Source organism: Haliotis rubra, unplaced genomic scaffold (genome assembly GCF_003918875.1).
Source record: "Haliotis rubra isolate DU_JTF1 unplaced genomic scaffold, ASM391887v1 Scf268, whole genome shotgun sequence".
In the NCBI taxonomy this organism is placed as follows: domain Eukaryota; kingdom Metazoa; phylum Mollusca; class Gastropoda; order Lepetellida; family Haliotidae; genus Haliotis; species Haliotis rubra.
Window position 1 is genome coordinate 1,322,108 of NW_025766758.1, and position 26,567 is coordinate 1,348,674.

The following is a 26,567-nucleotide window of genomic DNA, read 5'->3' on the forward strand; positions in this document are numbered from 1 at the left end:
CTTATGACAAGCATGGGTTGCTGAAGCCCAATTCTAACCCGTATCTTCACGGTTCAACTGCTCTTGAAAGCAAATAGATGCTAAACAACAAGATACCCCAGTAGTACATTAATTCAATAATGCTAATTACCGAGATAAACGTTAAATATGATAATCTTAACAATGCCAGTAACCGTGTACATATGGCGTGTCACCAAGTAGTTGGGGCCGCCATTGTGCAGTCCTTGTCGGGGTTAGTGAAGCGCCAGCGCAGTATACCCCGGGAACCAGACCAGACTGTGCTAATGTCTTAAGAGAAATCAGCGGCGATAAATACTCGTTAGCCCACCACTCACTCACTCACATTCTCTGTGCTACCACACCTGGTTCAGAAAGTCCAAGGGAGCTCCAAACGAAATTCCGTACTGGGTAGGTATGAGCGCCAGTCCTCTCTTCTTCCAACGATGTTTGCTTGCATTCATTCAATAAACATGTCAGTCAACATTCAGTCAAATATATTGAGATACAAATTACAAAAAAAATTGACATAAAATTTTGTACGTTAACTGTACTTTAACTCGGAATTGACAAAATACTCACAAGAGAGCTTCATGAATGCTCCATTGTTTTTTACAAAAGTTGTGACATATTTTGTAAAATGCAACTGAATTAACCAATTACAAGTAACAATAATTGTAAATATAGACGACCTGTGTTGAACACACCTGTTAAAGTCGTCCACGTACTGTCGTCTAACGACGTATTCTGACTGACGAAGACATTGTTCCCACATGCGCCGGACATTGACGTTCTTGACCTCCATTCCATAGTAGGTCAACTGACCTTCCTTGTACAGATTCATTTCACGTACCTTTGGTGCGCAGAGAATATTTGAAGTAAACGATTTTGTGTGAACACATGTTTGAGTTTGACGAGGTATGATCATGAGTGAGTGAGTGAGTTTAGTTTTACGCCGCTTTTACCAACATTCTAGCAATATCACGTCGGGGGACACCAGAAATGGGCTTCACAAATTGTACCCATGTAGGGAATCGAACCCGGTCTACGGCATGATGCTTTAACCACTGGGCTACCCCACCGCCCCAGGTATGATAATGACATCGGTTGGTGGTCTTCATGGCACATTTTAATAAAACAACAAAACCCATTCCATTTCCACAAGAAATACCTGCTAAAGCAGAGTCGACTTACAGTGCTGTCCGCAGCAAACTACATTTATAACGAACTCAAAGGGGATCATTAATTATAGTTCGAGATATCCGTAGTTCGTTCGCATTTCAATAAAAATATACAGCAAGTGATCGGAATCCAAAGGTGAGGTGAGGTGAAATTGGATTTTACGTCGTACTTGAGAATATTTCTCTCATATGACGACGTGCATGTGTATGTGTATGTGCGGCTGCTTGTACTAGCCCAGACTTAAGCTGGTTTTATAGTGCTAGCCCACTGAGATACCATGCCGCAGTGAAGCATGAACACCTCACTCAAACGCATTATACTGACTCCGAGCCGACTAGTCCCTGTTGTACCCATTAATGCCGAGCGCCAGGCAGGAACCAACAAGTACCATATCTTAACGTCTTTTGGTATGACGCGTTCGGGGATCGAACCCACGACCTTCCGCTCTCCGGGCGGACGCTCTAACCACTACACCACGGAGGCGGTCTCGGAACCCAAAGAAACAATTCGTTAATTCGTATTCGTTACACACTGCGTTTGTTTATGAATCACTACTATGACGATACCAGGTGTTTTCGAAAAGGTATAAAACTTAATAATGTATTCAACTTTTTTAAACATGTTATAAATAGACTAAAAATATCAGTCAAATGCAAAATGGCAATAACGTTCAGTATATGTAGATATACAGCGATAACAAAACGAGTGGATCCGCTCGTGAATAAATCAAAAAAGTTTAGTAATAATGATCTGGAATATTTCCATATTCCACGAATTTAATGATTTATTTGTTACACACAGGACGGGATAAGAGTGTGATCCATGATGACAAAGCAATCAGATGAAAGGGAGATAACTCTGTTACGACTACTTTATAGATGAAAATAAACAATTACAAATATTCATTTGAAAAGAAAACTTATCCCAGGACACCAAATAACCAAATTTATCTCATAAAGATATTCAGAACACGTGTGTAATAATTTTCAACGTTTTCCTGTCATAAAAATAATACATAAGCTTAAATACCAACGTACATCAACAGGTGATCTCCCTACGACGTCAGCTACAGCATCCATCCACGTCTCCGTCACCAGCATCGCCTGAGGTGCACCGAAACCCCGGAATGCTGTTGCCGAGGCAATGTTAGTTTTACACACATACCCTGTCACCTTGATGCTGGGGATGTTGTAAGCGTTGTCGCTGGAGCGGAGAGAACGGGCCATCACCTAGTAACCGACAGTGTCGACTATTTCAAATTTTGTCATCAGTTCTCATTTTGACTAGAACACAAATACTAGATAAGCACTGGTGATGTTTTCCGGTTCATCATCACCTGCATCACGTGGCTGACACTCCAAGATTCAGGCGAACAAAAATTGAAAGCAACGTTAAACTCAGCTTACGCTTTTCAATTTGTTCCAAAATACTTTCACTTCTTCATAATACGTTTTCCAGTACTGCCTATTTTATAAAGGGGATTATTCCATACTTCTGATTGAACATATTATTATGAATTAGGCATTACAGCACGAATACTTTTAAATTTGAAACCATCATTTATCCTGACTTTCTTGAAGGACCTTGATTACTATTGTTTTACTATACCTTTGTTTCCATCGTAACGACAACTACGCATGACGAAAGTAGGAAAGAATTTCTTTTGTCCTGAAAGCTTTTAAATCTCTCTCTCTCTCTCTCTCTCTCTCTCTCTCTCTCTCTCTCTCTCTCTCTCTCTCTCTCTCTCTCTCTCACACACACACACACACACACACACACTTTCTCTAAAGGCTTTATGTTCGCAAATCAATAATCAGATGCAATATTATTTTTGGGGTCAACCTCCATTAACTCTGCATAGCTTACTGAATGTGAATTCTCCTCAGTGCATCCGGCATTTGAGAAGAGATTGACCTCGAGCGCCTTGACCAGTCCAGTCCTCGTGAATCCAACCTACAGGGGGTACACAAATGCGATCAAAGCCACACATCTACAGAACTAGATTAAAAATCAATAACATCAATTGTCGGTGTATTACCTATCAGTATAGGACTTAAAGGAAGCCATCGACACATGTCCAATGGCTGGAGGACTTATAACAACACGTGACCTACAGACTCATGAATCCTCCAGTGCACTTCGCTGAAATATTCCGATCCAGCAATATCAGTTGTTGGTTATTTTTATAGAACGGCGAGGAGACATTTGGTCAGCAGACAGTCCCTTGCCCACTGCTGCATTTGCTAGGAGTATCTACGAACAGACACGCGGGTAAGGGGGTTTCCTTTACCTTCAGAAAACTAACACGTTTCGAAATAACCTGACCTTGTACTTGTCCAGAGAGTTTCAACATGACCTGACTGTGTTCTTGGCCTCATAGTTTCAACATGACCTGACCTTGTTCTTGGCCTGATAGTTTCAACATGACGTGACCTTGTTCTTGGCCTCATAGTTTCAACATGACCTAACCTTGTACTTGGCCTCATAGTTTCAACATGACCTGAACTTGTTCTTGGCCTGATAGTTTCAATATGACCTAACCTTGTACTTGGCCTCATAGTTTCTACATGACCTGACCTTGTACTTGGCCTGATAGTTTCAACATGACCTGACCTTGTACTTGGCCAGATAGTTTCAACATGACCAGACCTTGTACTTGGCATGATAGTTTCAACATGACCTGACCTTGTACTTGGCCTGATAGTTTCAATATGACCTGACCTTGTACTTGGCCTCATAGTTTCAACATGACCTGACCATGTTCTTGGCCTGATAGTTTCAACATGACCTGAACTTGTTCTTGGCCTCATAGTTTCAACATGACCTGACCTTGTTCTTGGCCTCATAGTTTCGACATAACCCGACCTTGTACTTAGCCAGATAGTTTCAAAATGGCCTGACCTTGTACTTGTCCTATATTTCTTAACGACCTGACCTTGTACTTGGCCAGATAGTTTCAACATGACCTGACCTTGTTCTTGGCCAGATAGTTTCAACATGACCTGACCTTGTACTTGGCCAGATAGGTATGTCTTGTCCCTGTCATCACCATGTCGTCGTCTCGGTCTAACATGCACCGGACCGGCCGGTTCAATCTGAAATATAGACCATTCCTATACCCATTCACTTACAACACCTCTTTGTTAAATTGGTTTTGACGCCTGGTTTCAAATGATGCGACTGGTCCGCTCTTATGATGACACAGAAAACATAAACTTTGAAAAAGCACATGATGTCTACATTTCCTTCGCTGTACTGAAACATCATGACAATCCCTTTTATGATAGACCATAACAAGAATGATGAACAGAATATAATAAAATAATCACAATAACAATCATTAATCGAATATATTGCAACATTAGAAGTTATAAATGGTGGCATGTCACACAAAGATATATTGGACTTACTTTGCTGCTGCTACAGCTACGGGGAGAATTATGTGAGTCGTAGAAACCTCCTTGCCTCCGAATGCACCTCCTAAATAAATAAATAAATAAATAAATAAATAAATAAATAAATAAATAAATAAATAAATAAATAAATAAATAAATAAATAAATAAATAAATAAATAAATAAATAAATAAATAAATAAATAAATAAATAAATAAATAAATAAATAAATAAATAAATAAATAAATAAATAAATAAATAAATAAATAAATAAATAAATAAATAAATAAATAAATATATAAATAAATAAATAAAAGTGATTATCATCATTACACAACTTCGTCTGGAAGTAATTGCAATTTGTATTGCTACATGCATTTACATAAATAAATAAATAACAGTGATTATCATTATTAAAGAAAGAAAGAAAGAAAGAATAAATAAATAAAAAAAAATGACAGTGATTATCATCATTTTACAACTTCGTCTGGACCTAATTGCAATTTGTATTGTTACATCGTATATTTGGCTAAATGTCACTTTGACCCAAGGACCTCTTCCAGCCTCAACATTGAGACATCTTTCGAAAGGTTTTCTATTTAGTTATATAGCTCACTATTGACTGCACGATCAACTGCTGTTGTCACTGTATACGAACCTAATCGCTTCACTCTGGACACCACTCGGTTTGCTGGGACATTCAGTGCTGCTGCAACTTTGTGCTGTGACGAAGATGGAAGACAATACATGTATCAGCATGTGTGTGTGCGTGTGTGTGTGTTTTGCGTGCGTGCGTGCGTGGGAGGGTGAGTGGGGTGTGTGCTTAATTAATCTATAACTGTATGTATGTTTTATGCATCTAAATCTACATGTTAATAATCTACGCATGCATGTAGAAAACATCTGAATTACATGACCATAATCTATGCATGCATGTAGAACACCTGTGAATTTGCCTGTTCATAATCTCCAAGTGTAGCGTACACTGTAGTATATATATAATCGCAGTGAATAGTTCCATGTATAATCTGTAACGCCTCACAGGACGGAAACTGTAATGCATAGTTATGTCCCTGACGAAAACTGTAACGCATACCTGTGTCCCTGTCGGAGACTGTAACGCATACCTGTGTCCCCGACGGAGATTGTAACGCATACCTGTGTCCCTGTACATGTCGGAGACTGTAACGCATACCTGTGTCCCTGTACATGTCGGAGACTGTAACGCATACCTGTGTCCCTGACGGAGACAGTAACGCATACCTGTGTCCCTGTACATGTCGGAGACTGTAACGCATACCTGTGTCCCTGTACATGTCGGAGACTGTAACGCATACATGTGTCCCTGTCGGAGACTGTAACGCATACTTGTGTCCCTGTACATGTCGGAGACTGTAACGCATACCTGTGTCCCTGTCGGAGACTGTAACGGATACCTGTGTCCCTGTCGGAGACTGTAATGCATACCTTTGTCCCTGAAGGTGACTGTCTTGCACACCTGTGTCCCTGACGGAGACTGTAATGCATACCTGTGTCCCTGATGGAGACTCTAATGCATACCTGTGTCCCTGTCGGAGACTGTAACGCATACCTGTGTCCCTGACGTAGACAGTAACGCATACCTGTGTCCCTGTACATATCGGAGACTGTAACGCATACCTGTGTCCCTGTCGGAGACTGTAACGCATACATGTGTCCCTGTCGGAGACTGTAACGCATACTTGTGTCCCTGTACATGTCGGAGACTGTAACGCATACCTGTGTCCCTGTCGGAGACTGTAACGCATACCTGTGTCCCTGTCGGAGACAGTAATGCATACCTATGTCCCTGAAGGTGACTGTCTTGCACACCTGTGTCCCTGACGGAGACTGTAATGCATACCTGTGTCCCTGACGGAGACTCTAATGCATACCTGTGTCCCTGACGGAGACTCTAATGCATACCTGTGTCCCTGACGGAGACTGTAATGCATACCTGTGTCCCTGACGGAGACTGTAATGCATACCTGTGTCCCTGACGGAGACTGTAATGCATACCTGTGTCCCTGACGGAGACTGTAATGCATACCTGTGTCCCTGACGGAGACTGTAATACATACCTGTGTCCCTGACGGAGACTGTAATGCATACCTGTGTCCCTGACGGAGACTGTAATGCATACCTGTGTCGGAGACTGTAATGACTGTGTCCCTGACGGAGACTGTAATGCATACCTGTGTCCCTGACGGAGACTGTAATGCATACCTGTGTCCCTGACGGAGACTGTAATGCATACCTGTGTCCCTGACGGAGACTGTAATGCATACCTGTGTCCCTGACGGACACTGTAATGCATACCTGTGTCCCTGACGGAGACTGTAATGCATACCTGTGTCCCTGACGGAGACTGTAATGCATACCTGTGTCCCTGACGGAGACTCTTATGCATACCTGTGTCCCTGACGGAGACAGTAATACATACCTGTGTCCCTAACGGAGGCTGTAATGCATACCTGTGTCCCTGACGGAGACTGTAATGCATACCTGTGTCCAAGACGGAAACTCTAATGCATACCTGTGTCCCTGACGGAGACTGTAATGCATACCTGTGTCCCTGACGGAGACTGTAATGCATACCTGTGTCCCTGACGGAGACTGTAATGCATACCTGTGTCCCTGACGGAGACTCTGTAATGCATACCTGTGTCCCTGACGGAGACTGTAATGCATACCTGTGTCCCTGACGGAGACTGTAATGCATACCTGTGTCCCTGACGGAGACTGTAATGCATACCTGTGTGACCCTGACCTGTGGAGACTGTAATGCATACCTGTGTCCCTGACGGAGACTGTAATGCATACCTGTCTCCCTGATGGAAACTGTAATGCATACCTGTGTCCCTGCCGGAGACTGTAATGCATACCTGTGTCCCTGACGGAGACTGTAATGCATACCTGTGTCCCTGACGGAGACTGTAATGCATACCTGTGTCCCTGACGGAGACTGCAATGCATACCTGTGTCCCTGACGGAGACTGTAATGCATACCTGTGTCCCTGACGGAGACTGTAATGCATACCTGTGTCCCTGACGGAGACTGTAATGCATACCTGTGTCCCTGACGGAGACTGTAATGCATACCTGTGTCCCTGACGGAGACTGTAATGCATACCTGTGTCCCTGACGGAGACTGTAATGCATACCTGTGTCCCTGACGGAGACTGTAATGCATACCTGTGTCCCTGACGGAGACTGTAATGCATACCTGTGTCCCTGACGGAGACTGTAATGCATACCTGTGTCCCTGACGGAGACTGTAATGCATACCTGTGTCCCTGACGGAGACTGTAATGCATACCTGTGTCCCTGACGGAGACTCTAATGCATACCTGTGTCCCTGACGGAGACTCTAATGCATATCTGTGTCCATAACGGAGACTCTAATGCATACCTGTGTCCCTGACGGAGACTGTAATGCATACCTGTGTCCCTGACGGAGACTGTAATGCATACCTGTGTCCCTGACGGAGACAGTAATACATACCTGTGTCCCTGACGGAGACTGTAATGCATACCTGTGTCCATGACGGAGACTGTAATGCATACCTGTGTCCCTGACGGAGACTCTAATGCATACCTGTGTCCCTGACGGAGACTCTAATGCATATCTGTGTCCATGACGGAGACTCTAATGCATACCTGTGTCCCTGACGGAGACTGTAATGCATACCTGTGTCCCTGACGGAGACTGTAATGCATACCTGTGTCCCTGACGGAGACAGTAATACATACCTGTGTCCCTGACGGAGACTGTAATGCATACCTGTGTCCATGACGGAGACTGTAATGCATACCTGTGTCCCTGACGGAGACTCTAATGCATACCTGTGTCCCTGACGGAGACTCTAATGCATATCTGTGTCCATGACGGAGACTCTAATGCATACCTGTGTCCCTGACGGAGACTGTAATGCATACCTCTGTCCCTGACGGAGACTGTAATGCATACCTGTGTCCCTGACGGAGACAGTAATGCATACCTGTGTCCCTGACGGAGACTGTAATGCATACCTGTGTCCATGACGGAGACTGTAATGCATACCTGTGTCCCTGACGGAGACTGTAATGCATACCTGTGTCCCTGACGGAGACTCTAATGCATATCTGTGTCCATGACGGAGACTCTAATGCATACCTGTGTCCCTGACGGAGACAGTAATACATACCTGTGTCCCTGACGGAGACTGTAATGCATACCTGTGTCCCTGACGGAGACTGTAATGCATACCTGTGTCCCTGACGGAGACTCTAATGCATATCTGTGTCCCTGACGGAGACTGTAATGGATACCTGTGTCCCTGACGGAGACTGTAATGCATACCTGTGTCCCTGACGGAGACTCTAATGCATATCTGTGTCCATGACGGAGACTGTAATGCATACCTGTGTCCCTGACGGAGACTGTAATGCATACCTGTGTCCCTGACGGAGACTCTAATGCATATCTGTGTCCATGACGGAGACTGTAATGCATACCTGTGTCCCTGACGGAGACTCTAATGCATATCTGTGTCCATGACGGAGACTCTAATGCATACCTGTGTCCCTGACGGAGACGGTAATGCATATCTGTGTCCCTGACGGAGACTGTAATGCATACCTGTGTCCCTGACGGAGACTGTAATGCATACCTGTGTCCCTGACGGAGACTCTAATGCTTATCTGTGTCCATGACGGAGACTCTAATGCATACCTGTGTCCCTGACGGAGACTGTAATGCATACCTGTGTCCCTGACGGAGACTCTAATGCATACCTGTGTCCCTGACGGAGATTCTAATGCATACCTGTGTCCCTGACGGAGACTGTAATGCATACCTGTGTCCCTGACGGAGACTGTAATGCATACCTGTGTCCCTGACGGAGACTGTAATGCATACCTGTGTCCCTGACGGAGACTGTAATGCATACCTGTGTCCCTGACGGAGACTCTAATGCATACGTGTGTCCCTGACGGAGACTGTAATGCATACCTGTGTTCCTGACGGAAACTGTAATGCATATCTGTTTTCCTGACGTAGACTGTAACGTATACCTGTGTCCATGACGGAGACTGTAATGCATACCTGTGTCCCTGACGGAGACTGTAATGCATACCTGTGTACCTGATGGAAACTGTAATGCATACCTGTGTCCCTGACGGAGACTGTAATGCATACATGTGTCCCTGACGGAGACTGTAATGCATACGTGTGTCCCTGACGGAGACTGTAATGCATACCTGTGTCCCAGATGGAAACTGTAACGCATACCTGTGTCCCTGTCGGAGACTGTAACGCATACCTGTGTTCCTGACGGAGACTGTAATGCATACCTGTGTCCCTGACGGAGACTGTAATGCATACCTGTGTCCCTGACGAAGACTCTAATGCATACCTGTGTCCCTGACCTAGACAGTAATACATACCTGTGTCCCTGACGGAGACTGTAATGCATACCTGTGTCCCTGACGGAGACAGTAATGCATACCTGTGTCCCTGACGGAGACTCTAATGCATATCTGTGTCCATGACGGAGACTGTAATGCATACCTGTGTCCATGACGGAGACTGTAATGCATATCTGTGTCCCTGACGGAGACTCTAATGCATACGTGTGTCCCTGACGGAGACTGTAATGCATACCTGTGTTCCTGACGGAAACTGTAATGTATATCTGTTTCCCTGACGTAGACTGTAACGTATACCTGTGTCCATGACGAAGACTGTAATGCATACCTGTGTCCCTGACGGAGACTGTAATGCATACCTGTGTCCCTGATGGAAACTGTAATGCATACCTGTGTCCCCGCCGGAGACTGTAATGCATACATGTGTCCCTGACGGAGACTGTAATGCATACCTGTGTCCCTGACGGAGACTGTAATGCATACGTGTGTCCCTGACGGAGACTGTAATGCATACCTGTGTCCCAGATGGAAACTGTAACGCATACCTGTGTCCCTGTCGGAGACTGTAACGCATACCTGTGTTCCTGACGGAGACTGTAATGCATACCTGTGTCCCTGACGGAGACTGTAATGCATACCTGTGTCCCTGACGAAGACTCTAATGCATACCTGTGTCCCTGACCTAGACAGTAATACATACCTGTGTCCCTGACGGAGACTGTAATGCATACCTGTGTCCCTGACGGAGACAGTAATGCATACCTGTGTCCCTGACGGAGACTCTAATGCATATCTGTGTCCATGACGGAGACTGTAATGCATACCTGTGTCCATGACGGAGACTGTAATGCATATCTGTGTCCCTGACGGAGACTCTAATGCATACGTGTGTCCCTGACGGAGACTGTAATGCATACCTGTGTTCCTGACGGAAACTGTAATGTATATCTGTTTCCCTGACGTAGACTGTAACGTATACCTGTGTCCATGACGAAGACTGTAATGCATACCTGTGTCCCTGACGGAGACTGTAATGCATACCTGTGTCCCTGATGGAAACTGTAATGCATACCTGTGTCCCCGCCGGAGACTGTAATGCATACATGTGTCCCTGACGGAGACTGTAATGCATACCTGTGTCCCTGACGGAGACTGTAATGCATACCTGTGTCCCAGATGCAAACTGTAACGCATACCTGTGTCCCTGTCGGAGACTGTAACGCATACCTGTGTCCCTGACGGAGACTGTAATGCATACCTGTGTCCCTGATGGACAATGTAATGCATACCTGTGTCCCTGACGGAGACTGTAACGCATACCTGTGTCCCTGACGGAGACTGTAATGCATACCCGTGTCCCAGATGGAAACTGTAACGCATACCTGTGTCACTGGCGGAAACTGTAATGCATACCTGTTTCCCTGACGGAGACTGTAATGCATACAAGTGTCCCTGAAGGAAACATTATTGCACACCTGTGTCCCTGACCGAAACTGTAATACATACCTTCGTCCCTGACGGAGACTCTAATGCATACATGTGTCCCTGGCGGAAACTGTAATGCATACCTGTGTCCCTGACGGAGACTGTAACGCATACCTGTGTCCATGAGATGGAAACTGTAATGCATACCTGTGTCCCTGACGGAGACTATAATGCATACCTGTGTCCCTGACCAAAACTCTAATTCACTGTCACCTTTGTCACTGGCGGAAACTGTAACACATACCTTCGTCCCTGACCTGTATTGCACACCTGTGTCACTGACCGAAACTGTAATGCATACCTGTGTCCCTGACGAGGACTGTAACGCATACCTGTGTCCCTGACCGAAACTGTAATGCATACCTGTGTCCCTGACGGAGACTGTAATGCATACCTGTGTCCCTGACGGAAACTCTCTTGCACACCTGTGTCCCTGACCGAAACTGTAATGCATACCTTCGTCCCTGACGGAGACTGTAACGCATTCCTGTGTCCCTGTCGGAGACTGTAACGCATACATGTGTCCCTGTCGGAGACTGTAACGCATACACGTGTCCCTGTACATGTCGGAGACTGTAACGCATACCTGTGTCCCTGTCGGAGACTGTAACGCATACCTGTGTCCCTGATGGAAACTGCGAGTTAGAGATGATCTCCATCCCACCATCCTCATTGGTGGGTCTGGCTGCAACCGCCTGAGTCTCCAGGTAGAAATGTTCCTGGGGACCAATATGGACCTCTCCTTCGATAACGTGGTCGGATTCTCCGAAACCTTGTTCCAGGTCACCATTTGCCATGGTTACCTCAGACCCGTAGAAGGAACTGGCTTCAATTGCTTCCTGTATGAATAGATATAAACTTAATACCATTTGTGCAATCGTGTTTATTGTCTGGGATTCGATACAGGGTATCCTGTCTAAGAATAGTAAATGATTAACTGATTGTGTTTAGTTTTAAGCCCCCTCAGTAATATTCCAGCTATATGGCGGTGGGTTGTGAAGAATCGAGTCTGGACCAGACAATCCAGGGATTAACATCATGGCATCGATCTATGCAATTGCAATACGATGACATGTGTCAACCAAATCAGCGAGCCTGACCACCCGATCCCGTTAGTCGCCTCTTACAACAAGCATGGGTTACTGAAGATCAATTCTGACTCACTCACTCACTCCCGTAATGATGTAAAACCATTAAACAATCAACTTTAGAGAATGTTCAGTGCTGTAACTGAAGACTGGTGCCACGAAACGCCATCAGAAACGAATACTAAAAGTCGACATAAGCTGTACCAATCATTTGTTCAGCCGGAAATTAGATAATGAATTTCATATAAACTGACCTGACTCGTATAATTTTGTTCTTCTGTACACTATATGTATTTTGACAGTAATTCCATACATAAGAAATCATTTTATCCAGTTTCTTTTCCTTTTCCATACCTTGATTGTAATTATTGGTTTAAGTTCCTCGTAGTCGACCTTGACCTTCTTGGCTGCCCTCCGCGCTGCCTGCTGAGACTCTCCTACTACGCATGCGATCACCTGGCCTTCAAATATCACCTAAAAGTCAACAAGGTGTAAACAATAACAATGCATTAAATTAAAAAAATCAACGCAAAATATTCATTGTTGTTTATCTGATAAAGGTATGATTCATACTGCGCGGAAGAGACAAAATGGTTATGGAAATTATATGAAAATACCACTAAAAATAATTGATGAGAACTGATGCCTGCAGGTTTCATTTTTCGTTTCTATTATGACAAATAGATTGTTCATAGAATGGCACCCGTGAAGATCCGGGTTAGAATTGATCTTCAGTAACCCATGCTTGTCGTAAGAGGCGACTAACGGCATCGGGTGGTCAGGCTGGCTGACTTGGTTGACACATGCCATCGTATCCCAATTTCGTAGACCGACGCTCATGCTGTTGATCTCTGGATTGTCAGATGGTTCGGACTCGATTATTTACAGACCGCCGCAATATAGCTGGAATATTGCTGAGTGCGGCGTAAAACTAAACTCACTCAGTCACTCATAGGGTTGAATTGTGGTGCAGGGAATACAGGGTAATTAACTGTACACTTTCAGTACAATGCAAACCTTTTCAGATGCAAATATTTCTTCTTCATCGGGTACGACCACACCCCACGTTGTAGCGCCGGGGACATCCTTTACGCTGACGTAGTCGATGATCCCAAGCATGCGTAGTGCCTCTGTAGGATCTATAGACACTATTTTGGCATGTGCTTTTGTACTCACGACCAACGCAGCATACAGCTCTCCTGTCAGAACAAAATCAAATTCATCGTAAGCATGTATGTCCGTTGGATGTTTTAAGGCATCCGTTAAAGTTACATCCCAAATCCCTCTCAACTGCACTGAGGTCGTAAGAATTGCGATATGTGATTGTGTATAGTTGTTCGGTTGGTTTAACGCCGCAGTCAGCAATATTCCAGCTATATGGTGGCGGTCTATAAATAATCGAGTCTGGATCAGACAATCCCGTGACCAGCGACATAAACATCGATCTACACAGTTAACTGCCCGGTTATAATTCATGGTGATAGGCTGTTGTATTCACGATTAAATTCGCTATGTAGATCCATAATTGATTGTTGAAAAACTATCAACTTTGCCACATGAATCGTGAGGTATTATAATAATCCTGTCTGTACTTGTAAAGTGCTGACCTCCAAACATGGATGTATGCTCTTAAGAGCTAACATTATTACCACGGTCAATGGTGCAGTGTGCACTAGTTATAATTATTATATATCATGTTTGTATATTGCCAAATCCATCTCAGCTCAGCTGCTCAAAGGCACTCTGATTTATTCCCTTGGCCATACCAATACAAGTCAATCTCTTTCAATCTCAACTCCCTGGGAATCATACAACTCTTGCAGCCACTAGGCGCACCAAGTTCATGTGGCTTTCCCATCCTTACGAGGTACCCAACACAGCAGGGTGGACTGGGACACATGGTCATAGTACTTTGTCCAAGTACCCGCAACTAGGTGTTTGCACGTATTCATGTGGCCACCATCTGGTCACATACCAACGCATTCGTGGGTTCTTTTAAGTGCACAGGGTTGTGTACTGTACACTAGGGGTTGTGACAACACTAAAAGAGTCTGCACACAAAGCTGACTCTAACTGTTTTACACCCGGTCACAGGTGGGCTCGATCCCGGCACCTCAAGCTCGCTGGATCACAAGGCTGGCGCCTTAGATCTGTCGCCCACCGCGCCCCAGTCACTAGATGCCCGTGACAGACTCAGGCATGTAACCATCTTATCCCACCGCGTATCCATTCATTGCCGGGTGAACAGTGGCAATTTTGAAAAGTTTGCAAAGGTGAGACCACATTAGGTGAGACAAAGGTGTATTACATGTGATTCGTTGTGGGACAGGACTGAAGTCTTAGAAACTCTCAGGAGTGAAGCTGCCAAACACGGTCACTGCAACCATTGCTGCTGAACTTCATCTTATTTGTGACCTGGGCTTTTCCACAGGCGCACACACCACAGGCGCACACACCACAGCCATAAAAAATAGGGACTATTGTACATATTGATGGAATATGGAGTTTCTCTAACCTTCAACCTTTGGCAGGTCATCCACATATATGGCCTCGCCTGTCGCCTGCTGTAGAGCGGAAGTGTGTACCAGTGGTCTACCAACTGCGTCATCCGGGTCCTGTTCAGCTGCTACATCCTGGTACAGCTGCACTCCCTCACTAACACCCCGTGTAATATCCTGTGTTACATCCTTCGCGAGAACTTCTGTGCCATCCCGCGCACTATCCTGGAGAAGTTATTAAGTCTTAGTGAGTGCCCAAACTGTTAATATATGTCATGTTTGAGTTCGTTACTATATGGGGTGGTGGGGTAGCCTAGTGGTTAAGGCGTTCGCTTGTCACGCTGAAGATCCGGGTTCGATCCGAACGTGGGCACAAAGTGTGAAGCCAATTGTTGGTGGCCCCCTCCGTGATATTGTTGGAATATTGCTAAAAACGGCGTAAAACCTAATTCACTCACTCACTCGATACTATATTGCAATCAATAGCAAATATACATGTTCATGGTCGCTATATTGCTTTGTGTGACGTTCTCAATCCGTGTTTAAAGAATTATGTTACAGACTGCTAACTACATCTGGTTTTGAAAAGACAAAGGTAAGACCGGACAAACTCACTGAGGAAAGCAAGCATTAAGTTATGAAATGGCTGCTGACAGCATTTCGACAGATGATGAACCTCTTGATCAGGAGAATCCTGATATTGTGATGCCAAATGTAATCCTGGATGAGGCCTAGGTCTTCACGTCAGAGCAAAGGGTGGAAACGTTTGGCCTCACCCAAAACTTCAAGCGGGTGGAACAAGTTGGCAGTGGTTTCAAGGACAGTAATGCGATATTTATGTTTCGACTACCTGCAACCAGGGCAGTTATGCAACTCAGATGTGGTCGAGAGGAAGATCGTAGAAGAAGGTCGCAAGCCCCTCCTGCTCCTGAGGTAGACTAACGCTTAGTCTCTGAATATATACCATTTTGATAGGAACAAATAAACTGAATTGAAAAGGAGCCCCAGGGAGACCAGAGATCCCGAACCTAGGGAAATCTAGACTCGCTTCATTTAGGGAGGGTGAGGCTGTATGGAAGATAATGTGGTTCAGGGACTACGAGACAGACTAAGATCTACAGGTGTGGAGTAAGTTTAAAGTAGAGGAAATCTAGATTTAGTTCTTTTGGGGCTTTAGCATGGCAGGGAGGGCTAGGCTGTAGGGAAAATAATATGGTTCAGGGACTGTGAGACAGACGACTCGTGATATATAGCACCCCATATTACAAGATTACAAATTATTCCCAAATTACACCTGCATGAGTCACTACCGGGAAGAATAAGGTGATAAGGGAGACAGCCTTTTCATTACATACGGTCCATTATGATTATAACTAACATGATGAAGTGCATATGAATCAGTACACCCACGCTGGAAATAATCACGTTTGAATCGATTATATTCGATTATCGTTTCTTTGCATTGATCATTTTTAAATTACCTTGCACCTGTGCAGCTTTTCTCTGACATCAACAAAGAACTTGAAGAAGAAGCTGGTTGTGAGTGTACGGCGGTATTCTACCATGCCACCTGGTGACCCAGGTTCCAAGGGGAGATCACTCGCCAGTAACTCACAAGCCCTTTCAAACAGTTGCTCGTTCCATTCCCTAAAGGACATTTTTGAAACATTAAATTGTACATTTCAGCGTTCGGATCATTTGTTGCGAAAGGAAACGAAAACAAGTAGTGATTAGTAGTATTTTCTCTGACCGTTGTCGGAGTCCTTCCCTGGTGTTGGACGCCAACACTGTCGTTGCTGCCATGCCACCATACACTAACAGAAGGTCTTCCACGACGCCAGTTCCTTCCAGGAATCTCACCGCCATTCCGGAGTTCACAATGGAGATGTCGTCCTCCTTCCGATGAGATTGCTTGAAGCCTCTGAAATACTCGTTCTGAAGAGATACATTTTGACTTAATTACAAATACAAATTCCACTGCAATATCTATGATTCTGATTGGTTAAGCTAAAATCTTCTGAAGAACTCTAAAATAAATTGATATTACCTCACGGGTGTATGGTATCGTTACAGATAGCAGAACATCTCCCTCTTGGATTGCAGTCTTCCGGTAGCCCTTGAAGAAGTCTCCATCCATGACGACCTCTCGTGCGTTGCTGTCTGCAAAACAGGGACACTACTGTTCAAAGTAAACGCACCACTAACCCGACCTGGATGAGACAGATTCTTCTCGTGTTAATCTAAAGGCGGTTAAAGTAGTTTCTTTAAAACAAACGTCAGGACCACCGCATACATGGCAAGACATTCCTCATCCTTGGAACAGTAGTGTAAATGTAAACTACCGGGCAAAATAAAGTTATCACCGACGTCCACTTGACCCCAAAATGGAAACAAAGACGTACGTGAGATTTGTGATAATCAGTTTACAAACAGGAATCATTTTCCAACAATTTGACAGAACATTCATTGTAATGCTGGTCTTGCAGTTGCCGCAATTCATTAAGAAAGAGTCAAGGGTCAAAATTAAAAATGACACAAATCAGAGTTCAGTCCAAAAGGGCATAAAGAGTCATATCATGAGACATGAGTCGGGGGACACGTCATCAACAGCGAGTGTGACCACCCTGGGCATCCATACACGCCAACACACGTCTCCTCATTGACGTCGTCATTCGGCGGATGACATCAGCAGGAATCCTGTTCCATCAGTCAAAGAGAGTCTGTTCAAGTTCCTGTCCGTTCGCTGGAGGTGGTACACACTGTCAAGTTGCGTTTTGGCGAATGTGTTCTGCTTGGGTTCAAACCTGTACTAGCGTTTGCTTTTTTATACAATTACATTAAAAGTGATAACTTTCTTTTGCCAGGTAGTGTATTGCCAATAGATCAACCTTTCGAAAACGGCTCTTTTCAAATATGCTCTCTCGTTACCTAATTTTTACTATTTTTCTTCTGATACTGATTATACGAAATTCACACGGGTTACTGTAAATCATGAAATTAATGCGTCACGAATTTAATGCGAGTGCGAGGGTCTAGTCAAGTATATTTACAACGATTTTTAGTGTATTCTATATTTATCTTAATATGAATGGCGAAGTTACAGGTAATGTGTCTCCAATATGTACACACTCATACTTTATGTACATGAAAGAATACAAAACACTTGCAGTAAATAAACAGTTCTTACTTTTCCTTCCAACAATGAGGGTTGCTCTGGCTGCGACAAGCAAGGGATTCAGGTCAGATATGGGACTGGCTGTTGTGATGTTTCCACCGATGCTCTGGTGACAAACATATGTGACAAATGCACGCCTCGGCATCTGAGAGGGATGTTCCTATTTCTTACTGATTTGTGTCACGTAAATTGTATGAACTTTGTATTTGCATTCTCTTCAAAACGTGAGAACTTACACAGAAGTGAGTCAATAAGGTTTATCGCCGCAGATAGGAATCTTGCAGCAGCACCTTGACAGAAGATATCAAAAGAGTGTACCACACATTTTACTGATACAGGAAATTGAACCAGGTACGTCGGAGTCAAGAGGGTTCCCATCCAACGGTTTTCAAATAATGCCACATGACAAATACATAGAACGTAATATATTCATCAACTCGAGTCTGTATTGAAAGTCGAAGTTGTTTTAATATGAAGAACTGAGTATTTATAGGGAAATATTACGCATAAAAACTAATACATCTGCTGTCACACAATGTGTAACAGTTAATGTCCTCACCGCCACATTTCTAATCTGATGACCACCAAACCACTGCAGCATCTCTGTAAAGGCTCTGAAGCTTCTTGTCTTGTATTCTAAAACAGACAACAATATTTTAGAAGACCTAGTCCAACATCGGGCGTATGTTTGGAGCTTGCAAATGCATCTCTGTAAAGGCTCTGAAGCTTCTTGTCTTGTATTCTAAAACAGACAACAATATGTTAGAAGACCTAGTCCAACATGGGGCATATGTTTGGAGCTTGCAAATGCATCTCTGTAAAGGCTCTGAAGCTTCTTGTCTTGTATTCTAAAACAGACAACAATATTGTAGAAGATGTGAATCAGCATTGGATTTGGAGCTTGCAGAGTAACTGTACAGGATGTACAAATACTTACCTGGCATATCCGTAACGGCTTTCCTCAGCACCTCGTCCATGGTTGCTAGGGAAACTGATGATCCAAACGTGATGCCATTGGTTGAAATCTCAACTTGATGTAACTTTGGAATGTGAGTGGCAGCTATCACTATGGGGTAATCCATGTTTTTAACCCTGGTTTCTATTCCTATGGACATAAAGAACAAACGAATTACATGAGACAGTGTTCAATCATCACGATATCACACATGAACTGAACTCGGCACAGGGGGACTGACGTAGGATTTTAGTATCGATGAGAAGGTCCCGCTATAACATTGCTAGTTGTTTAAATATCTAACATCAATTGTTACTAACCTATTTCGGTGTTGCCTACCACTATCTTAGCAGTGGGAAAGTTGTTCTTCAAGTCAAATAGTTCATCGAGAGTAACAGGGCGATACCATGTGACGTCTTCAGAAGAGAACCTCAGTGAAGTGTCGTACATCTGATACTTGGTCTGAAATCAGTACAAAGCAAATTATTTGATATCAGATAAATGTATTTGAAAATGGTTGTTGTTTAAAGTAACTTTGGGGAAATGTGGCAAATATGTCGCAATATGACAATTAACACAAAGCCATACACTATGATGCTGCAGGACAAGTGGAGAGGGGACATATTTGTGTAAGGGGGGGGGAGCTTTTATGGAGGTCTTTGCCTTTTGTGTGCCACTTGTAAACTTCATTTAAAAATTTTCTGGTTAATTTCACCTTTAGTTCCGGGGGAAAGATCGGCTCCTGTGAGGGGTCATACTTTATGGCACTATCAGACCCACTGTTTGAGACATCATTGGAACCACAGTCGACTTGCCCTTTGGTGGCTCCACTTGATGAATCCTGGAATAAAGATGGTTTTTATTAGCAAATGTGCTGTTATAAGACACGTATCTATAAACGTGATATTCAAAGAACGCATCAGAGTGATTGAGTGAGCCTTCCAAATATTTCATTTTCATGACAACATGCCAGATTCGTGAGTGAGTTTGGTTTTTGTATATTCATTCATTCATTCATTCATTCATTCATTCATTCATTCATTCATTCATTCATTCATTCATTCATTCATTCATTCATTCATTCATTCATTCATTCATTCATTCATTCATTGTTTAACAAAGCAATCAGCAATATTCCATCTATATCAAGGCAATCTGTAAATAATCGAGTCTGGACCAGAAAATCTAGTGAATGACACCATGATCTAAGCAACTGAGATCGGTGACATGTGTCAACCAAGTCAGCGAGCCTGACCACCACATCCCGTAAGTCGCCTCCTACGACAAATATGGGTTGCTGAAGATCAATATTCTAACCCGGATCTTCACGGACTCGCGTAGGAGGAAAGCTCAAAGGGATATAGACGTTTGCCACTTTGGGAAAGCCTTCGCTAGCGTGGCAAACAGTGCATCGTATGGATCAGTACCGAACATTTATTCGATACCATGAAGATTATTTATTCCACGAAGATAATTATTATTGACACAGGAAATCTCATGTGACATCTGTTGTTATGATTTTTGGAAGAAAACTGCTCACTGGGGTGCTTACACGGCAACACTGGTTTCCCATACTGCAAGCGCCCTGCAAAAAGACATATCACGATTCTTGACTGTTAAGACTGATGAATAATAAATTCGTTTCAGCAACATGTATGAATTCTTTATTTTTTTGTCCGACGCAAGTCATTTCATGAACACTTTACAAAAGTATTTGGTCATTCTCAATAAAGAAAAGAAAAAAACAAACTAACACCAAAATGCAGCGGCATTCTTTATCGCTTTAGTCATATTTATATATTGGGTACTTACATGCAGAAACACTAAGATGGGCAAAATATATTTCATGCAGAAACATGTGAAATTTAAATACAGATGTCCACAAAGACATTCAGCGTAGTGCCCCCGAATATCAGAGAAATAACAGTTCAGATCTTGTTAAACAACTGCTGACCTGAAGAGCTACCTTTGCAAATGATGACATCCCCTGGAGTATGGGTCTGTAGCCGGTACAGCGACAAAGGTTACCTGTCAAATGAATATGATTACTTGCTCCGTTGTGACTAAAATAAATACAATATATATATAATATTGCGATGTAAACTAATGAAACATCATAACGTTCCCTCTCTGCGCTGGTAGCCATGGTTACTCTGAGGGTTTAATTCATTCAGAGACATACCTATCTACCCAACATGTACCCATCTTATACCGTTCTTATGAACCTCCACTGCAATATGGAATTCCATTGGCACAGAATCCCTTCAAGTCCAATTGTTCCAAACGCAACAAAGCGCTGAACTGTGTTCTTCAACTGACAGTGAGTGAGTTTGGTTTTACGCCGCTTTTAGCAATATTCCAGCAACATCACGGCGGGGGACACCAGAAATTGGCTTCACACATTGTACCCATGTGGGGATTCGAACCGAGTCTTCGGCGTGACGAGCCAACACTTTAACCATAAGGCTACCCCACCGCCCCGTAAAACGGTAAGAGAAAGCGGCATCTTCGATGAGTCTTAAGAGAATATGTTCCGATATAATTATGACTGCCGTATATTTCGGGCAGCCATATAGCTGGAATATTGCTTAGAGCAGCGTTAAACAACAAACAAACTAACAAAATGTATCATTGGTCAGACTAGCTGATTGTATGTCATCGTAGCCCAGTTGTGTGTATTTGTGTTCGTAATATCAGTCACTGAACTGTCTGGCTGGATTAAGTACGGACCAATAGCCCACGGATCTCTGAAGCGCTAAACAACAAACAAGCAAAGAAACAGATAGCAGCCAGTTAAATGAGACCAACGGATGCCACAAGAGTACTACAGCGACGATGTGGTCATTTGTCATGATACCAATCACTGGATTGTCTGGTCCAGAGTCACGTCCAATGGAATCTGATAATTGATTCGTTCTCTATTTAGAATTGCTGTGATGCATAGTTATAATTTATATTTAATAAGTTGTTCACATTGCAGACATATTAAAACAATTTAATGAAACAGTTGTTCTGTTAATCTGTGTATTTATTACGTTTATGGCCATGTTCTCCTCACATGTTAGTTATTGGTTTAAAAAACGGTAAAACACTTGTACCGAATGTTATTGAAGAAACAAACTACATCGTCTAGAATGCTACTTGAATTATTGGACATATTCAGAGTGAATGAGCATGGATCTTATGCCATTTTAGCAATATCTCGACAGGGAACACCAAAAACGTTTTTAAACATTTTACACGTGTACATGTTGGGAATTCAATTCGATTTGATGAGCGAGAGCTTTCCCTCAATTTAAATACATTAAAAAACGTACCACTGAAGTTTTCTTCCATCTGTTGTTGTGTGGGTTGTGGGTTGTTTCTGAGCAGAGTGTACATGGACATGACGATGCCTGGTGTGCAGAACCCACATTGAGAGCCATGGGCTTTAGCTAGGCGTTCCTGGAAACAAATGGCACTCATTGGTATGTCATGGGAACTTGGTAATATGTGAAAGTAGCAATACCACTGTGACCTCCAGTAATAAACAACCGGGCAAAGTTATCACCGACTTCACTTGACCAGAAAATAGAAACAGTGAGATTTATGAACATGATTTTACAACAGAAATCATTTTCCAATAATTGGACCGATCTTGCATGTGGCGATACACGCCAATACACGTCTCCTCATTGACGTCGTCAGTCGGAGGATGGAGTCGGCAGGAATCCTGTTTCATAAGTTCAAGAGAGTCTGTTCAAGTTCCTTTCGGTTCGCTAGAGGTGGTACATGCTCTCTGACCTGCCGATCAAGATGATCATAATCCTAGTAGTAATCCTACCACAAATAACTACTTCGTGTTACCTTACTGGGTGTAGCCTGGTCTTGGTGCTGCCTATACCCTCTACTGTTGTGACAGCAAGACCATGGAGAGAACAGACTTACCTGTACTGGGTGTAGCCTGGTCTTGGTGCTGCCTATACCATCTATTGTAGTGACAGCCAGACCATGGAGAGAACAGACTTACCTGTACTGGGTGTAGCCTGGTCTTGATGCTGCCTATACCCTCTACTGTAGTGACAGCCACACCATGGAGAGAACAGACTTACCTGTACTGGGTGTAGCCTGGTCTTGGTGCTGCCTCTACCCTCTACTGTAGTGACAGCCAAACCATGGAGAGAACAGCCTTACCTGTACTGGGTGTAGCCTGGTCTTGGTGCTACCTATACCCTCTACTGTAGTGACAGCCAAACCATGGAGAGAACAGACTTACCTGTACTGGGTGTAGCCTGGTCTTGGTGCTGCCTCTACCCTCTACTGTAGTTACAGCCACACCATGGAGAGAACAGCCTTACCTGTACTGGGTGTAGCCTGGTCTTGGTGCTGCCTCCTACCCCCTCTACTGTAGTGACAGCCAAACCATGGAGAGAATAGACTTACCTGTACTGGGTGTAGCCTGGTCTTGGTGCTGCCTATACCCTCTACTGTAGTGACAGCCAAACCATGGAGAGAACAGCCTTACCTGTACTGGGTGTAGCCTGCTCTGGTGCTGCCTATACCCTCTACTGTAGTGACAGCTAAACCAAGGAGAGAACAGACGTACCTGTACTGGGTGTAGCCTGGTCTTGGTGCTGCCTATACCCTCTACTGTTGTGACAGCAAGACCATGGAGAGAACAGACGTACCTGTACTGGGTGTAGCCTGGTCTTGGTGCTGCCTATACCCTCTACTGTAGTGACAGCCAGGCCATGGAGAGAACAGACGGGAGCCAGGCACGCATTCACTGAGTAGTGGCCAAGTTGTTAAAGCAAAAATATCAACGTGTATGTTTACCTACCAGTTACAAACGCCTAATTGTAGCTTTTCAATAATTTTAACCGAATATTCTCCGTTATCACAATATTAGTTTAAATTTTTCAATAACTCGATTAACGTTTCATAATTTCGATATTTATAGTTGCTTCGATTATTTTCTCGTTATTTCAATCTTTTCTCGAGTGCTCAAGTATTTCCTCGTTTTTCCAAATATTTTCTCGAAATTTCGAGCGTTTTCTTGTTGCTTCGACTACTTACTCCTTAATTTATGTTTCTTTCGGAAACTTGAAATTTCGATTATTTTATGGTTTCGTATTATTCTGTTATTATTTTCGCGTAATTTCAAGATTTTGTAGACATCTACAAGAATGGACAGTGAAGAAGCACACTAAGGATACGATATAGTGTCGGTGTGACTGTTGTATCGGGACACCATGACAGTACATGCCCCACATCCGCCCTCGCCACATCCTAGTTTGCTGCCCGTCAGACGTACTGAAAAGGAAAGTTGTCATCAACCAGTCATGTTGGCTAATTTCTTCAAGTGATGCAAGACATATGTCCATCTATCGATATATTTTCGAGTGAGACAAATTTACTCCGCTTTTAGCAATATTCCAGCAATATCACGGCTAGGGCACCAGATATGGGCTTTACACATTGTACCCATGTGGGAATCGAACCCGGCCTTCGGCGTGACGAGCGAACGCTTTAACCATTAGGCTACCCCACCCCCCGGATAAATATTTTAGTGCAATATCCAGCTTTTTGCCAGACATGACATGACCATGGGCATATAATGATTAGTTTGCTGTTGGTTTGTTGTTTAATTGTAGCAATATTCCAGCTATATTGCAGCGGTCTGTAAATAATCGAGTCTGGACCAGACAATTCAGTGATCAACAGCAGACCTACACGGATAGCATATCATGAAGGCAAACTAGTTACTGATAGCATGAACAATGCAACTACCACCAACGTCACATACTTTGATGATTTGTTCGGCCGATGTTCAGTCAAGGGTCGGTTTATTTCACAGAATCCCAAAACGGTGCATATATTTGGAACTACAAATAACATCTTGTAACATCAATAGTATCTTGTACAAATCTCAATAATTACAGGTCTACTTACTAAAACAGAGAATTGATTAAGTCACTTCTAAAAAACTTTTACCGGTGAGATGTTTCATATTGAGATGTAAATGTTGGGAGTTAAGAGTCTTACACTTAGTCCTCAGGTAGCGAAGTAGCGTCACTGCTGGATCCGGGTTCGACTCCACGACCTGGTACAGTTAACATCAATAGCTTTATAGTTGGATGCTATTATTCCGGTTTATGATACAAATTATATTTGCGCAAATATCATATTTAAGCAGCTCTTAAATTTGATTACCCATTTTTTAGATGTTGGTCATAAACATAACAAATTTAAAGCTCTAGATGTCTTCAGAAAAAATGAAATATGCGAAACCCGAGAAAAATAATGATGTTCAGATCCAAAAGTGTTTCAAATATATTCTCTGAATCATATTTCCGCCATAAAACCAAGTATTGACCTGATATTTATGATAACTATGTACGACCATTACATCAATTCTTGTCGTATTAAAGTAATATGATTTATACCTCAGGGCCACCCAGGTAGCGATAATGGTTGTTGCTAAATACGCAGTTCAAGCTCTTCTTTATTGCATATATAATTTAAGAAAAGCTATGCATGCCAAGATACACAGAGAAACCCAGTTGTAAGAAATTATGGCTGAGATTTGTTCCAATTATGGATGAGGTTTGCCAGTCACCAGTTGTGGGCGTGGGTTCGAATCTGAGTATAATTCTAGGTATGTCAGCATCGGAGTATTTGTAAAACATATTGCTTCACCGTGTACTATTTCGGGCTTTTTGTCCAGGTTAGGCTGACATGCCGAAGTTACAACAGAATTACTGTCCAAAAACGACGTTAAACTCAAGGAACTCCACTCCTACGTTTCTACGAGTCGTTGGCATCAGTACTTGTCACTGTTAGAGCAGAGTGGAGATTGTAATTTTTCAAAAATGGTCATTAATCTTCTTAAAAACTTTCAAACCACTCCTTTAGCACATCCTCGATAATCTCCCAGGATATATGTTCCGATAAATCTGCACTATACCCTGATGCATCTACGGCTCGGTCCGATAATTTTATTCCCTCCCTTGGCTGGATCTGCATTCTCACAGTAATCAGGCAAATAAGCCGCTACAACTGAACGTGTCAGTGTCAACAAAGATATCCGTCGCAGCATGCGGAAGTTTGCTCGCTGTGCGATTCAGATGTAGTAGGGAAATCATACAGACAAATTGACAAGTCTGAAACCTTAAAAATATACACAGGAACTCCTTCTACATCTTTCAGAGTACTCTGCAATAATTGTGTTGCCAGGTTTAATCGGTTAGATAAAACAAGCTTAAAAGGGAGTTATGATAGAAACCTTGTGATTGGTACCCTCAACTTCCCGGGCGTAAACAAACACCTGATTGGATAAAAGCCAGCCAAGGGAGGTAATAAAATCATCGGGCCGAGCCGCAGATGC

The 26,567-nt window shown here is 43.3% G+C and overlaps 1 protein-coding gene across 1 annotated transcript in view; it reads right to left on the reverse strand.

Moving 5' to 3' along the window:
* Positions 1–25,283, reverse strand: part of LOC124280458 (xanthine dehydrogenase/oxidase-like) — a gene marked incomplete at its 5' end in the record, with an annotated part of 36,056 nt that extends 10,773 nt beyond the window's left edge. The window contains 25 exons of the mRNA XM_046716396.1: positions 363–450; positions 705–850; positions 2,217–2,408; positions 3,046–3,132; positions 4,187–4,274; positions 4,590–4,659; positions 5,232–5,295; positions 12,103–12,324; positions 12,928–13,047; positions 13,591–13,772; positions 15,089–15,296; positions 16,553–16,718; positions 16,822–17,006; positions 17,119–17,231; positions 18,259–18,352; positions 18,806–18,882; positions 19,184–19,351; positions 19,522–19,663; positions 19,917–20,042; positions 20,742–20,786; positions 21,156–21,229; positions 22,519–22,645; positions 23,869–23,977; positions 24,397–24,493; positions 25,226–25,283. Coding sequence (XP_046572352.1) covers positions 363–450; positions 705–850; positions 2,217–2,408; positions 3,046–3,132; positions 4,187–4,274; positions 4,590–4,659; positions 5,232–5,295; positions 12,103–12,324; positions 12,928–13,047; positions 13,591–13,772; positions 15,089–15,296; positions 16,553–16,718; positions 16,822–17,006; positions 17,119–17,231; positions 18,259–18,352; positions 18,806–18,882; positions 19,184–19,351; positions 19,522–19,663; positions 19,917–20,042; positions 20,742–20,786; positions 21,156–21,229; positions 22,519–22,645; positions 23,869–23,977; positions 24,397–24,493; positions 25,226–25,283 — 3,048 coding nt within the window. The remainder of the gene's footprint in view (positions 1–362; positions 451–704; positions 851–2,216; positions 2,409–3,045; positions 3,133–4,186; positions 4,275–4,589; positions 4,660–5,231; positions 5,296–12,102; positions 12,325–12,927; positions 13,048–13,590; positions 13,773–15,088; positions 15,297–16,552; positions 16,719–16,821; positions 17,007–17,118; positions 17,232–18,258; positions 18,353–18,805; positions 18,883–19,183; positions 19,352–19,521; positions 19,664–19,916; positions 20,043–20,741; positions 20,787–21,155; positions 21,230–22,518; positions 22,646–23,868; positions 23,978–24,396; positions 24,494–25,225) is intronic.
* Positions 25,284–26,567: the final 1,284 nt, after the last annotated feature.